The sequence below is a fragment of the Taudactylus pleione genome, unplaced genomic scaffold, assembly GCF_031769625.1.
Source record: "Taudactylus pleione unplaced genomic scaffold, aTauple2 ptg001003l, whole genome shotgun sequence".
NCBI lineage: Eukaryota > Metazoa > Chordata > Amphibia > Anura > Myobatrachidae > Taudactylus > Taudactylus pleione.
In genome coordinates this window covers 153,072-167,904 of record NW_028285404.1, presented here as the reverse complement: position 1 = coordinate 167,904, position 14,833 = coordinate 153,072, and the positions used below count along the sequence as shown (strand labels likewise).

The 14,833-nt window shown below is 50.0% G+C and overlaps 1 protein-coding gene across 3 annotated transcripts in view; it reads left to right on the top strand.

Moving 5' to 3' along the window:
• Positions 1-5,554: 5,554 nt before the first annotated feature.
• The window catches only part of LOC148454337 (uncharacterized), a 36,819-nt gene continuing 27,540 nt past the window's right edge, over positions 5,555-14,833 (top strand). For 2 of the 3 annotated variants that reach the window (XM_088461019.1, XM_088461017.1), the window contains exons 1-4: positions 5,555-5,692; positions 7,338-7,503; positions 8,371-8,562; positions 8,972-9,172. In XM_088461019.1, coding sequence (XP_088317145.1) covers positions 7,411-7,503; positions 8,371-8,562; positions 8,972-9,172 — 486 coding nt within the window. In that variant the 5' untranslated portion in view covers positions 5,555-5,692; positions 7,338-7,410. Of the gene's footprint in view, positions 5,693-7,042; positions 7,113-7,337; positions 7,504-8,370; positions 8,563-8,971; positions 9,173-14,833 lie in introns of all 3 variants that reach the window. The other variant, XM_088461018.1, reaches the window with a different exon arrangement.

Sequence of the window (14,833 nt, the reverse complement as noted above, 5' to 3'; positions counted from 1 at the left end):
AACTGAGCCTATGCGCAGAGTTCCAGGATGACCCAACTGGCGCAATAAGAAAGGCCCTAAGGGTCAACATCAATCATCTCAGAGCGACAGCGATTTTGACATCATTGAATCAGATTAACGCCCCCCTTTAGTGGTGAAAACCTGCCGTGGCGGAAAGGAAGAAAAGACAAAAGAACCCGACGTGGGCGTCAAAACGAACGGAGGTTCAATAGCGACAACACAAAAAAGAAAAATTTATATTTAATCTATCGTCCCGTCCTTTAACCAAGAATGAAGAGGTTTCATAATTGAGGCAACAGTGCCCCCTACTGTTTTAATATTTATGTATATTTCTCAAAATGACCTTTATACCTGTTAAAATGCCTACTCAGGAGTGTTTCTCTCAGAAACAGTCTATATAAGCTGTAATGTGTCAGTATAGAATTAGCCTTATTCCTGGAACAACACTGACTGCAGAAGTGCTAGGACGTTTGAACATAATCCAGTCTCTAGATGCTGAGAGAAGGGCTCCTGGATTTGCTGATGTGATCGCTGTATCTACTGAATTAATCGACAACTGTAGCTAAGTATGATAATAAATTTACACTTTTATATTCAATTTGCTTGTTTAAGTATCATTTCTGGGAATCCACCCATCTGGAATCTCTTTGAACCCACCTGAAACAATAATGGACTGTCCTAGTATTGGTTCGCTGTGGTATCGTTCCAGGCTCCACGTTGGTCCGTGCTGAGTTTATTCGCAGTATCCTCCAGTGTGTCTTCCAGTGTTACCCACGTCCCGAATCCAGAGTGTGTTACATCTCCTCTCGCGTTTATTTTTCTCTTTTGTTCCAGTCTCTCTGCTTGTGACTTCCATAATCACCACCATATACCAAAGACCAGCGCTTTGATCTAGAGCTCTACCTGTGTCTGGATCCCTAGTGCATCTACTAACCCACGTCTGGGTCCTCAGTGCACCTATTACTGATATCTGCATCTGGATTCCCAGTACAACTATAACTGATATCTGCGTCTGGATTCCCAGTGGCCCTGTACTGATATCTGCATCTGGATCCCCAGTGCACTTATCCACTACCTGTGATCGTGACATTCCCGGAGTATCAAAGCTACTATACTCCCCCAGCGCTTCTCCTGTGTCTTCCTGTGAATTTGTTTCGTTCCCACTAGTACCGGATACCTGACCGGATACCAAAAGGCCGTCACTTGCTTGCCAGGTGCAGCTAAGCCCAAATCCCAATTGGAGGGGTCACTGGCGAACACCACCCGGTAAGTTAGACTCTACACCTTTGGTTAGGTCTCGTCAACATCCGGTGCTAGTGGATGAGGAAGACATATATACAGGTCCCCCGTCTCCTTTCCCCAGGGCCCAGATCCAAGCCCTCCGGCTGAGAATCCTGAGAACATAAGCATGACAGTAATGTGTTACTACAGGTGTTAGGGAGGGATTGTAATTCTACACAGGCGAGGGAGGGGAATGTGTTACTATAGGGATAATTGGGGGTAATGTGTTTCTACAGGATGTAGGTATGTGCCTGGTGGCCGCAAGGCAGCCGGTTACAATCCCGACGGCAGAATGCTGGCTAGGGATTTATGACAGGCGTCGACATACCGACGCCTGTCATAATCTCGACACCGGAATCCAGGACGAAGCGGGCGCGAGTGAGGTAAGTACGGGGCGCCCATCCTATCAGCGGGAGGGGGGGGTTTAGGTTTATGGACTCCTGGGGGGACTTAAGGTTAGGCACCCCCAAGGGAGGGTTAGGCACCCCCGGGAGGAAGTTAGGGTTAGGCACCCCCTGTGAGGGTTAGGTTAGGGTGTGGGGAAGGGGGTTAGGTTTAGACATCCCTGGGGGGAGGTTAGGGTTGGGCACTAAGATGGGAGGTTATGGTTAGGCACCTCTAAGGGAGGGTTAGGATACTTACCTCATGCTGTCTGGATTTCATCCAAACAGGCTCATGCTGTCGGGATTTCAACCGGTGACTAAACAATCCCATTCAGTTTCTACATAGCTGAGGGAATGGAATGTGTTACTACAGGGGTGAAGGAGCTTAATAAGTTACTACAGGGGTGAGTGAGGGTAATGTGTTACTTCAGATGTGAGGGATTGTATTTTTACATAGGTGAGGGAGGGGAATGTCGAATGTGTTTTACAACACAGGTGAGTGAGGGAAATGTGTTACTACACAGGTGAGGGAGGATAAAGTCTTGGTGCATACACATGGTCGGATCTGTCAGATGAACGTTTGAATGATTTTACCAACGATTTGAACATTTTGAACGATTGAACAATTTCAGACAGTATTAAAATAAATGGAATCATGCAAATCTGAAAGTAAACACATCAGATGTCAGATATCGTTATCTGACATGCGGGAACACACATTATTCATCGTTGCAGGCTGACATGTCAGATTTTCTTTCAGATATGAAAGATTTTTAAAATCGTTATCGTTTAGATCTGACAAAAAATCTGACCGTGTGTATGCACCATTACTATAGCAGTGAGAGAGGAGATGCTATAGAGGTGAAGGATTAATGTGTTACTTGAGCGGCGAGATGGAAATGAAAACCGTAAATATCTAAGGTCTACCCGGATGAAACCAGGTACATCAGCTAGTATAATATATACTATAATATATACGTTTGGTTATCCCGCACCTGGTGCAGCTGCTGCATATACTGAGACAGCCAGTAGTTTTGGAATATATAGTTTATATACAGTGCATCCGGAAAGTATTCACATCACTTCACTTTTTCCACATTTTGTTATGTTACAGCCTTATTTCAAAATGGAATAAATTCATTTTTGTCCTCAATATTCTACACACAATACCCCATAATGACAACATTTTAAAAGTTTTTTGGAGATTTTTGTAAATTAAAAAAAAAAACAAAAAAAACGAAGTAATCACATGTACATAAGAATTCACAGCCTTTGCCATGAAGCTCAAATTTGAGCTCAGGTGCATCCTGTTTCCACTGATCATCCTTGAGATGTTCCTACAGCTTAATTGGAGTCCACCTGTGGTAAATTCAGTTGATTGGATATGATTTTAAAGGCACACACCTGTCTATATAAGGTCCCACACTTGACAGTGTATGTCAGAGCACAAACCAAGCATGAAGTCCAAGGAATTGGCTGTAGACCTCCGAGACAGGGTTGTCTCGAGGCACAAATCTGGGGAAAGGTACAGAAAAATATCTGCTGCTTTGAAGGTCCCAGTGAACACAGTGGCCTCCATCATCCGTAAATGGAAGAAGTACAGAACCACCAGGACTCTTCTTAGAGTTGGCCCGCCGTCTAAACTGAGCGATTGGGGGAGAAGGGCGCTAGTCACAGAGGTGACCAAGAACCCGATGGTTACTCTGTCAGAGCTACAGCATTCCTCTGTGAAGAGAGGAGAACCTTCCAGAAGGACAACCATCTCTGCAGCAATCCACCAACAAGGCCTGTATGGTAGAGTGGCCAGACGGAAGCCACTCCTTAGTAAAAAGAAGCCACTCCTTAGTAAAAAGCACATGGCAGCCCGCCTGGAGTTTGCCAAAATGCACCTGAAGGACTCTCAGACCATGAGAAACAAAATTCTCTGGTCTGATGAGACAAAGATTGAACTCTTTGGTGTGAATGCCAGGCGTCATGTTTGGAGGAAACCAGGCACTGCTCATCACCAGGCCAATACCATCCCTACAGTGAAGCATGGTGGTGGCAGCATCATGCTGTGGGGATGTTTTTCAGCGGCAGGAACTGGGAGACTAGTCAGGATAGAGGGAAAGATAAATGCAGCAATGTACAGAGACAGTCTGGATGAAAACCTTCTCTAGAGTGGTCTCGACCCCAGACTGGGGCGACGGTTCATCTTTCAGCAGGACAACGACCCTAAGCACACAGCCCAGATACCAAAAGAGTGGCTTCAGGACAACTCTGAATGTTCTTGAGTGGCCCAGCCAGAGCCCAGACTTGAATCCGATAGAACATCTCTGGAGAGATCTGAAAATGGCTGTGCACCGACGCTTCCCATCCAACATGATAGAGCTTGAGAGGTGCTGCAAAGAGGAAACTGCGAAACTGCCCAAAGATAGGTGTGCCACACTTGTGGCATCATATTCAAAGAGACTTGAGGCTGTAATTGCTGCCAAAGGTGCATCAACAAAGCATTGAGCAAAGGCTGTGAATACTTATGTACATGTGATTTCTTAGGGTTTTTTTTATTAAATTTGCAAAAATCTCAAAAAATCTTTTTACATGTTGTTATTATGGGGTATTGTGCGTAGAATTTTGAGGACAAAAATGTATTTATTTAATTTTGGAATAAGGCTGTAACATAACAAAATGTGGAAAAAGTGAAGCCCTGCAAATACTTCCTGGATGCATTGTATATAGGCACCCCCGGGAGCATCAGATCTATACATCCTGTCACACCACCAGTTGCTGCCTGGTTGACCCTGCCTAGTGCCTGCCATCAGAAGCTTCATCCCTGTGTCCGGCCAGTGGCTGTCCTCAGGGGGAAGAGGATATAGTGCGTACCATTGCGCAGGCAGGAGGTGGGCGCACTGAGTGTCGGTAGTGTTGAGGTGCTGCCCCCCATAATGCCCATCTGGGATTAAAGGTCCTCCGGACAGATCTTCTGTTTTCTGGACTGTCTGGAGTAATCCCGGATGGGTGGTGACCCTACCCCAACTCCCTGCTGTAAGATGGCGAAAACCACGATGACATGAATGCGGCTCCACATCCCCATCAGAGAGGGTTCAACCCCCGGGACTCCCCCAGAGAGGCTGTTACAGACGTCGGCATGTATGACACAGCTCCCTCCCTTACACATAACCGTGTCCCCTTCTCCTCCTGTATGTGCCGCAGTGACGCCGGTTTGTGTTACCACTTGGCCAACAGGAAAGTTTGTGTCTCTGCGTTACTACATAATAACCTATAATAAGAGAGAGAGACAGCGAGAGCTGCAGCACATAACACATACATACATGCATGAGATGTGCTGTACTGTGGGGCTGCTCTGTACTCACTAACAGGAACATTCCCAATGATAACATATATGATGGCAGCTTAGGTGACAGCTGTGTATAACACAGAGACCTCTTATCACATCCTATCTCTGTCACATAGCTCCTGTTATTATTACACCAGGGGCAGGAGAACTACACATCCCAGCATGCCCTGCCACAGTGCTGCTGTTATAGGGCATGCTGGGATGTGTAGTTCCTCAGCAGCTGGAGTGCCACAGGTCACCTGCCCCCTGGTGTAGAGATCAGAAAGACACTGACCACAACACAGATACATTACACACATCACCAGCAGGAGAGGATCATGGGAAACATTGTATTCTAATAACAGCCAATCAGCAGCCACACAGACGTCTTATAAAATAAAGGCGGCAAAAGTTACCTCCTGATCACGTGATGTCTCCTGTGCAGGCGCCATTTTGTGTAAGACCCCTTATGTTTCAAAGCGACTGATGGTCTTCAGGAAAATGTCCGTAGTAACATCAAGTCTAGTCATTAAATCATATACTACCTCTAGTGTTCAAATAGAAGTCCACTTCTCCTCCTCCATGCGTGGCTGTGATCGTGATGCTTGCTATCACACAGGCAGATTACTTTACCTACTAGTCCACGAACCTGAGAGAGACCCCATCGCCCAGAGACCACCATTACCTGTATTTAGGAGCTCAGTATTATCAGGTGTAGTAGCAGTGTGACCCGTGTACAGTGATCAGCGTGTGACCCGTGTACAGTGATCAGCGTGTGACCTGTGTATAGTGATCAGTGTGTGACCTGTGTATAGTGATCAGTGTGTGACCTGTGTATAGAGGTCAGTGTGTGACCTGTGTATAGTGGTCAGTGTGTGACCTGTGTATAGTGGTCAGTGTGTGACCTGTGTATAGAGGTCAGTGTGTGACCTGTGTATAGTGATCAGTGTGTGACCTGTGTACAGTGATCAGCGTGTGACCCGTGTACAGTGATCAGCGTGTGACCCGTGTACAGTGATCAGCGTGTGACCTGTGTATAGAGGTCAGTGTGTGACCTGTGTATAGTGGTCAGTGTGTGACCTGTGTATAGTGGTCAGTGTGTGACCTGTGTATAGTGATCAGTGTGTGACCTGTGTATAGTGATCAGTGTGTGACCTGTGTATAGTGATCAGTGTGTGACCTGTGTATAGTGATCTCTCTACTTCCGTGTTTGGCATTGGCACTTGTACTGGGAAGGAATGGAGATAGATCCTAAGGGTCCCGCTTTGCTAATATCCCCACTATAGTAGCCCCTAGGCTGATGCCAGCGTCGGGTGTTAGCAGACTGGCCAAGCTTGGTAATTCCTGCAGCGTGGCAGCTCCTCGTAGACACATATGGCAGCTGCTTTATAGACAGAAATGGAAAGAAAACACACCTGCAGCGGTCGCTCTATTTCAATTTCTTGGTATCCTTAATTGTGGGTATCCCCCCAATAACACGCGTTAGCCTGTAATTATCCTTTAATAAATATGCCCCTTATTGTAACATTAAAGTAACAATATAGATGGAAATGACCTAATAAGCAGATACAGCCGCGTTCCTTACACAGTGAGGGAACAAGTGACTGATGCTTCCACCACATAAAGGCTCCGTGTTCATGTTATTGATCAACCAAATATCTTTCCCTATATAATAACATATGTTATAATGATATGTAGTCTTCATTCTAGCACCCTGCACCTGCCACAACCCGTGCAGTTCCTCTTTCCTGCCTGGGGTGTCACACTCTGTTCTGGTGCTTCTAGCACATTCTGGTCTGTATATCAGCAATGTGTTGCATCAGATGAGTGTGCTAGAAGCACCAGAGCAGGGAGTGACACCCCAGGCAGGATAGAGGAACTGCACGGTGTGTGACAGATGCAGGGTGCTAGAATGAAGACTAATATGTGATATAGCATTATCTGTACCCTCAGACATGTCCTATCACTTACCACTAATCAGTAACCTGCTTCCCATATAGGACAAATAATAGTTATATACTGAGACAATAAGATGTTATAGTGTAATATTATCTCTCCTCAGTGCGCGGCCAGAAACCAGCTTTTCCCATTACCCTCTGTATGATTTCTGTGACCAATACCAGTAACTACATGTAAGGAAATGACTGGTGCCTGGATGACTGGAGAAACCAGTATATAAGTATAACATACACCTGAGGCTCCTGCAGCTGTGACTCACATCAATGTGTCTGCTCCGCTCGGAAGCGTGAACTGTGCATCACATCAAAGGATCCGTCCGCAAAGCGTATCTCTATGCAAGATTGTCTGTTACATGTGTACTCTGCGGTGTTTCTAATAATTCTTATATCTATTCCTAGGTAGCTGAGCTGTGAGGTACCGGAGAGTCTTTACTAACAACCACGTGACGGTGACACCCGTCCTGTATAAGTTATGGAATCACAGAGGATGGACAAGGACAGGAGTCACATGACTGAGAGGATATTAAACATCACCCTGGAGATTATCTACCTGTTGACTGGGGAGGTGAGTGAGTCTGGGAGTGTCACAGTGACATCACTCTTATCTCTATTACTAACACAGGGACCTGACTGGGGAGGTGAGGGAGTCTGGGAGTGTCACAGTGACATCACTATTATCTCTATTACTAACACAGGGACCTGGCTGGGGAGGTGAGGGAGTCTGGGAGTGTCACAGTGACATCACTCTTATCTCTATTACTAACACAGGGACCTGACTGGGGAGGTGAGGGAGTCTGGGAGTGTCACAGTGACATCACTATTATCTCTATTACTAACACAGGGACCTGACTGGGGAGGTGAGGGAGTCTGGGACTGTCACAGTGACATCACTCTTATCTCTATTACTAACACAGGGACCTGACTGGGGAGGTGAGGGAGTCTGGGAGTGTCACAGTGACATCACTCTTATCTCTATTACTAACACAGGGACCTGACTGGGGAGGTGAGGGAGTCTGGGAGTGTCACAGTGACATCACTATTATCTCTATTACTAACACAGGGACCTGACTGGGGAGGTGAGGGAGTCTGGGGGTGTCACAGTGACATCGCTCTTATCTCTATTACTAACACAGGGACCTGACTGGGGAGGTGAGGGAGTCTGGGAGTGTCACAGTGACATCACTATTATCTTTATTACTAACACAGGGACCTGACTGGGGAGGTGAGGGAGTCTGGGAGTGTCACAGTGACATCACTATTATCTTTATTACTAACACAGGGACCTGACTGGGGAGGTGAGGGAGTCTGGGAGTGTCACAGTGACATCACTCTTATCTCTATTACTAACACAGGGACCTGACTGGGGAGTTGGGTAACTCTTTGAAAGTCACAATCTACACATCATAATAAATTAATATCTCTTAATACACAGGATTACATAGTAGTGAAGAAGACATCTGGGGAGTATGGGTCACCCAGCAGACGTCCCCGTGTGTCGGAAAGATTGAGAAGGATCCAGAGCCCCATCACGGTGCCTCCACCTCACTCACTGATACATGAGAGACACAATGACCAGAAGATCCTGGAACTCACCAACAAGATCATTCAGCTGCTGACTGGAGAGGTGACTGCTGGGAATGGGACATTATACAGTAACACCAGGGGATGTGTCTGGGTGATGACTGGAGAGGTGATTGCTGGGAATGGGACATTATACAGTAACACCGGGGGACGTGTCTGGGTGATGACTGGAGAGGTGACTGCTGGGAATGGGACATTATACAGTAACACCGGGGGACGTGTCTGGGTGATGACTGGAGAGGTGACTGCTGGGAATGGGACATTATACAGTAACACCGGGGGACGTGTCTGGGTGATGACTGGAGAGGTGACTGCTGGGAATGGGACATTATACAGTAACACCGGGGGACGTGTCTGGGTGATGACTGGAGAGGTGACTGCTGGGAATGGGACATTATACAGTAACACCAGGGGTTGTGTCTGGTTGATGACTGTATCATTGTGTGTCTCAGGTTCCTATAAGGTGTGAGGACGTCACTGTCTATTTCTCCATGGAGGAGTGGGAGTATATGGAAGGACACAAGAATCTGTACATGGACGTCTTTATGAATCACCGGCCTCTAAATTGTTTAAACATTGGAAGGGACAAAAGTCACAAAATTCGGAAAATGTTGAACCTCACTGTGGACATCATCTACCTACTGACTGAGAAGGTGAGTGGTCCTGGGAGTGTCACAGTGACATCACTATTGTCTCTATTACTAACACAGGGACCTGACTGGGGAGGTGAGGGAGTCTGGGAGTGTCACAGTGACATCACTATTATCTCTTTCTACTTCAGGGTCCATAGGGGGTCCACAGGGTTGACCTTGGGGTTATAGCTGGAACAGGATCCATGGGCACCACACAGTTAAGCTTTTAGCTCCCAGGATGCACTTGGGTCCTCCTCTATACCCCGCCCCCGAGCCACAGGCACCTCAGTGTAAGCTGGTGCCCGGCCGGAGTCGGTCACCGCGCAGGAGGGCTGCAGGAGCAGCCCCCAGAAGCTTTTTATTTTAAGTTAAATTTTATTTATTTGTAATCTATTTTTACTACAGACGGCAGCGAAGGGCTGTCTGTACAGACGCCCACGCTGCCGCTCTGATCCCCGACTGGCGCCGCGACGCCAGTACTGATCTGGGGATCGCGGCGGGAGGACAGAGTCCGTACTAGCCGGACTCTGTCTACCTCCCAGGACTGCTGCCGGAGTCGCCGGGGATTCAGGTAAGCCGCACGTCGCTGGCTAGCGGCGGCGCGCGGAATGCCTTAAATGCAGTCCTTTAGCCTCCGGTCCGGGGGACAGACCGGAGGCTGCTGGCAGTGGCGGCGGGCCCCCCCATAACCCGTGGGACCACTAAACCACCAGGGATAACCGGCAAGCGGGAAGCCAGCATCCCTGGGGTTAATGGCCAGCCAGGGGAGGAAGCCTTCCCTGTCAGCGGCTCCTCCCCTCAGCTCAGCGCGCCTTTCAGCACGCAGTCTGGCGTCGCTGAGCTGCAGATTCCTCGGCCACTCCTCCTCTGAGGTCTCCAGCGGCCATTTTCCCAGTGGCAGCGCAGATCTCAGGGAGCACGCGGACCGGTCCCCCTGTGTACCTCTCCCCTGATTAAGGACAGCGTACACAGCACTATAGCCTTCCCAGACACTGAATCTGGGCAGGTTGATTGTAGTGTAAAGGTGCAGTGAGTATATCTTCCTGCATGGTATGTGACTTTTTGCTAGTGCTGCCTGTCTGTGCTTATTTTCCGCTTACTGTCAGCTTATACCTATCCCTTTACTTCTCCTACAAGCCCTGCAGGTGTGTGGGGGAGGGGCGTTTCTACTGACCTCACTTATATAGATCACGTATTTGTGAGGTCCGTCACATACAGTTGTGTGCTACTCAGTGCCATATTGTGGGCTGTTGTTCAGCACACCGGTGAGTGCGTTTTACTTCTACCCTGGTGCCAGATATATAATATATTCTGTCATGTCAGACGAGGAGGTTGAGCGCTCAGTGGCTCCGGTGTTGGCCTCCTGCGGACGCTGTTCTGCAGGAGTAGATAGGGAGGATTTGTCACAGGATGGCCTGTGTAGTCGATGCCAGGTGGCTCCTGGCCCATCCAGACCTTCTCTGGCGCAGGAACCACCGTGGGCGATGTTTTCTCAAGTGCTGGTGTCTATTGCGGACCGTCTGTCGGTCCCGACTGCTCTCCCTACTAGGGCGGTGCCCCAGCCGACCATCCCCCATTCCCCGGGTGTCCCGCAGTTATTGCGGAGTCCTCCTGGGTCTCAATCAGTTGGTCCCTATGCGGGGTTGCCTATGTATATACAGGCTTCCCCTGTGCCGCAGCAGCCTGTGGTACCTTTTCAGGCCCCTATGGCGACGCCTCCACCATGGGTGGATGTGCTCTCCAACTCCGTGCAAAATTTGGCGGCCGCTTCCTCGGCTTTTCAGTCAATGTTGCAGACTGACATGCCTTCTAGGATTTCTAAACGCCCACTCATGACACGGGCTGCTCAGGTATCGGACTCAGAGGGTTCCTCAGATGATGGGGAGGTCCCTGATGACACTGACTCGGACGCCTCGGTCCAGGAAATGGATACCAAGTCGTCCATTAATGTGCGAGCACTAGTTAGGGCGGTGCGAGCTATTCTTCTTATAGAGGATGAGGCACCGGTTCCTAGGTCGAAGTTTCCTAGTTTCAAAAAAACTAAGGTGGCTTCTGTGGTGTTTCCCCTGTCGGATCAATTGACGGATCATATGGCGGTAGCTTGGCAGGCGCCCAGTAAGAGATTCCTTCCTCAGAAGCGGTTGGCTTCTAATTACCCCTTCCCTGAGGCACATTGTAAAAAATGGGAAACTCCACCGGCGGTGGATTCCCATGTCACCCGTTTAACTCGGGGCGCCACCTTACCATTACCGTCGATATCCTCGCTGAAGGATCCCACAGACAGGAAAGTTGAGACTTGCTTAAAGTCTATTTACTCCCTCTCCGGGGCGGTGGCCCGACCGTCCATGGCCATTTCCTGGGTGGCCAAGGCCATTGAGGGGTGGGCCAATGCATTGGAAGATACCTTCCCGGACGACGCTCCGGATGTCCAGCGGGCGTTGTTGGGACAAATGAGGGACGCCGCTTCTTACATTGGAGAAGCTTCTTTAGATGCTAGTCTGCTGACCTCGCGGGTATCGGCTGCAGCGGTGTCTGCCCGCCGATCCTTATGGTTGCAGTCCTGGAGAGCGGACTCTGATTCAAAGAAAGGTCTGGAGGCCTTACCTTTCAATGGGGAATTACTATTTGGTCCGGACTTGGACAAAATAGTGGACACCCTGGCTAAATCCAAGTCGGCCTTCCTCCCTTCGGCGGCACTGCCTGCTAAGGTTCGGAGTTCGGCTTTTCGTTCCTTTCGGGTTCAGGGTAAGGCGAAAGGTCAGTCCTTCCCGAGACAGTCTGCGAGTAAGACGGCCTCTAAACCCAAGAAGCAAGCCTGGAGTGCTCGGCGCCCTTCTTCCAAGCAGGAAGATAAACCTGCGGCCTGATGGGACGGGCCTCCCTCTGGGGGACCTCAGAGTGGGAGGCCGACTTCTATTTGCCCAGTGCTGGCACAATACCACCACGGATGCCTGGGTTCGAGAAGTGGTCTCCCAGGGGTACGCCCTGTCTTTTCGGCACAGACCACCCCACCAGTTTTTCTGCACAAGTCCTTCTCAGAACAAGACCAAGGCATTACAGGTTCAGGAGGCTATAGAGTCCTTGCTGAAAGCAGGGGTCATTGTTCCCGTTCCTCTATCACAACGAGGGACGGGGTATTATTCGTCTCTGTTTCTGGTGCAGAAACCCAATGGTTCTCATCGCCCTATCCTCAACTTGAAGTCTCTGAACAAATTCCTCAGAGTTCCCAAGTTCAGGATGGAAACGTTACGTTCCATCATTCTGGCGATGGAACCGGGGGATTACATGGTGTCCCTGGACATCCAGGACGCCTACCTCCATGTTCCGATAGCATCTTCACACCAGCGGTATCTGAGGTTCGCTATCCTTCAACACCACTATCAGTTCCGGGCGCTACCCTTTGGTCTCTCCACGGCACCGAGGGTGTTCACGAAGATTATGGCGGTCATGGCCGCACATCTTCGGAACCAGAATGTACGGCTGCTGCCGTACCTGGACGACCTCCTGTTGCTGGCGAGCTCCCCGGAGGTACTGCTTCAACATCTCCACCTGACGATCGCTTGCCTGCAAGCACACGGGTGGTTGATAAATTGGAAAAAGTCCTCCCTGATTCCATCACAGCGGATGGTTCATTTGGGAGCCCTGCTGGATTCGCGTCAGCAAAGGATCTTCCTGACTCCGGAGAAGGTCGCCTCACTACAGCTGCGGATACGCAGTTGCCTGAGCCGTTGCCGCCTGTCGGTCCATTCGGCTATGAGAGTTCTGGGGTCCATGGTGTCGACATTCGACATGGTGGAATTTGCCCAGTTCCATTCCCGGCCCCTGCAGGGGCTGATTCTATCAGAATGGAACGGGTTACCTCACCGGATCCGCTCTCAGGTGCTGGTGTTGTCTCCGGACGTTCGGCTATCTTTGGCTTGGTGGCTTCAGACAGCTCATCTGGTCGAGGGGCGCCCATTTTGGATCCCGGACTGGGTCCTGCTCACGACGGATGCCAGTCTCCGGGGTTGGGGGGCAGTGACCGGCTCTTTGTCGCTTCAGGGTCGTTGGTCAGCGGAAGAAGCACTTCTCCCCATCAACATCCTGGAACTGCGGGCAGTATACAAGGCCCTGCAGTCGTCCGGCCCCGCTCTTCACGGAAGGGCGGTACAGGTGCAGTCCGACAACGCCACCACGGTGGCGTATATCAATCACCAAGGCGGAACTCGCAGTCAGGCAGCGATGTCGGAGGTGTCTCGTATCCTGTCTTGGGCGGAGGGTCACATTCCAGCGATCTCGGCGGTCTTCATCCCCGGAGTCCTCAATTGGGAGGCGGACTTCCTCAGCCGTCACGACGTGCATCCCGGGGAATGGTCGCTTCACCCAGAGGTGTTTCAGCTACTCGTGGACAGGTGGGGACTGCCGGAGCTGGACTTGATGGCCTCCCGTCACAATCACAAGTTGCCCGTTTACGGGTCAAGGACAAGAGACGCAGGTGCAAGTCTGGTGGACGCGCTGTCGGTGACATGGACGTTTCACCTGGCGTATCTGTTTCCTCCGATATCCCTGCTTCCTCGGGTTCTGCGGAAATTCAAGCAGGACGGCGGCATGCTCGTGCTGGTAGCTCCGGCGTGGCCCAGACGTCCTTGGTACTCCGATCTGAGGAGCCTCTCCATCGACGCTCCGTATTTTCTTCCTCAACGTCGGGACCTGTTGCCTTTACCCGGATCTGGGTCTTTGACGGCGGGGCTCTTGAGACAGCCATCTTGAGGTCTCGGGGCTTCTCCAGTTCGGTTATTGGTACGATGTTCAGGGCACGCAAGCCTGCTTCAGCACGGATTTATCACAGAGTGTGGCACACTTACTTTCAGTGGTGTGAGTCCAGACTTTATGATCCTCAGGTGTTCCGAGTTTCTAGGATCTTGGAATTTCTTCAGTCAGGATTGGATCTCGGCTTACGCCTTGCATCTCTGAAGGTTCATGTGTCCGCCTTGTCCGTGTGGTTTCAACGGCGGATTGCAATACTACCAGACGTTCACACCTTTTTCCAAGGTGTTCTCAGGATCCAGCCTCCCTTTGTGCCTCCTGTGGCTCCTTGGGACTTGGCGGTGGTGCTACGGGTCCTGCAGGGTCCTCCGTTTGAGGCGGTGGAGCTCAAGTGGCTGACATTTAAGACTGTTTTTCTCCTGGCAATTGCTTCGGCCAGGAGGGTGTCTGAATTGGGGGCGCTTTCCTGTCGCCCTCCTTTCCTGATTTTTCACCAGGACAGAGCGGTGCTCCGCACTCGTCCTGAGTTTTTGCCCAAAGTGGTCTCGAAGTTCCATATTAATCAGGAACTTGTTGTGCCAGCTTTTCAGTCCCCTGATCTTTCAGCTGGTGAGACTTCCTAAGATGTGGTCCGGGCGCTTAGAATTTATGTAGACCGGACGGCTTCGGTTAGGAAGTCTGATTCCTTGTTTATCCTCTTTGGTTTTCACAAGAGGGGTTGGCCTGCCAACAAACAAACGTTAGCCCGTTGGCTTCGTTCCGTTATTTGTGAGGCTTATGCACAGGAGGGCTTACCTGTGCCAGCCTCTGTTAAGGCTCATTCCACTCGTTCTGTGGGTCCCTCTTGGGCTGCTAGACGTGGCGCTTCTGCTGTTCAGCTGTGTAGGGCGGCCACTTGGTCTTCAATTCAAACGTTTTTGAGGTTCTATGCGTTTG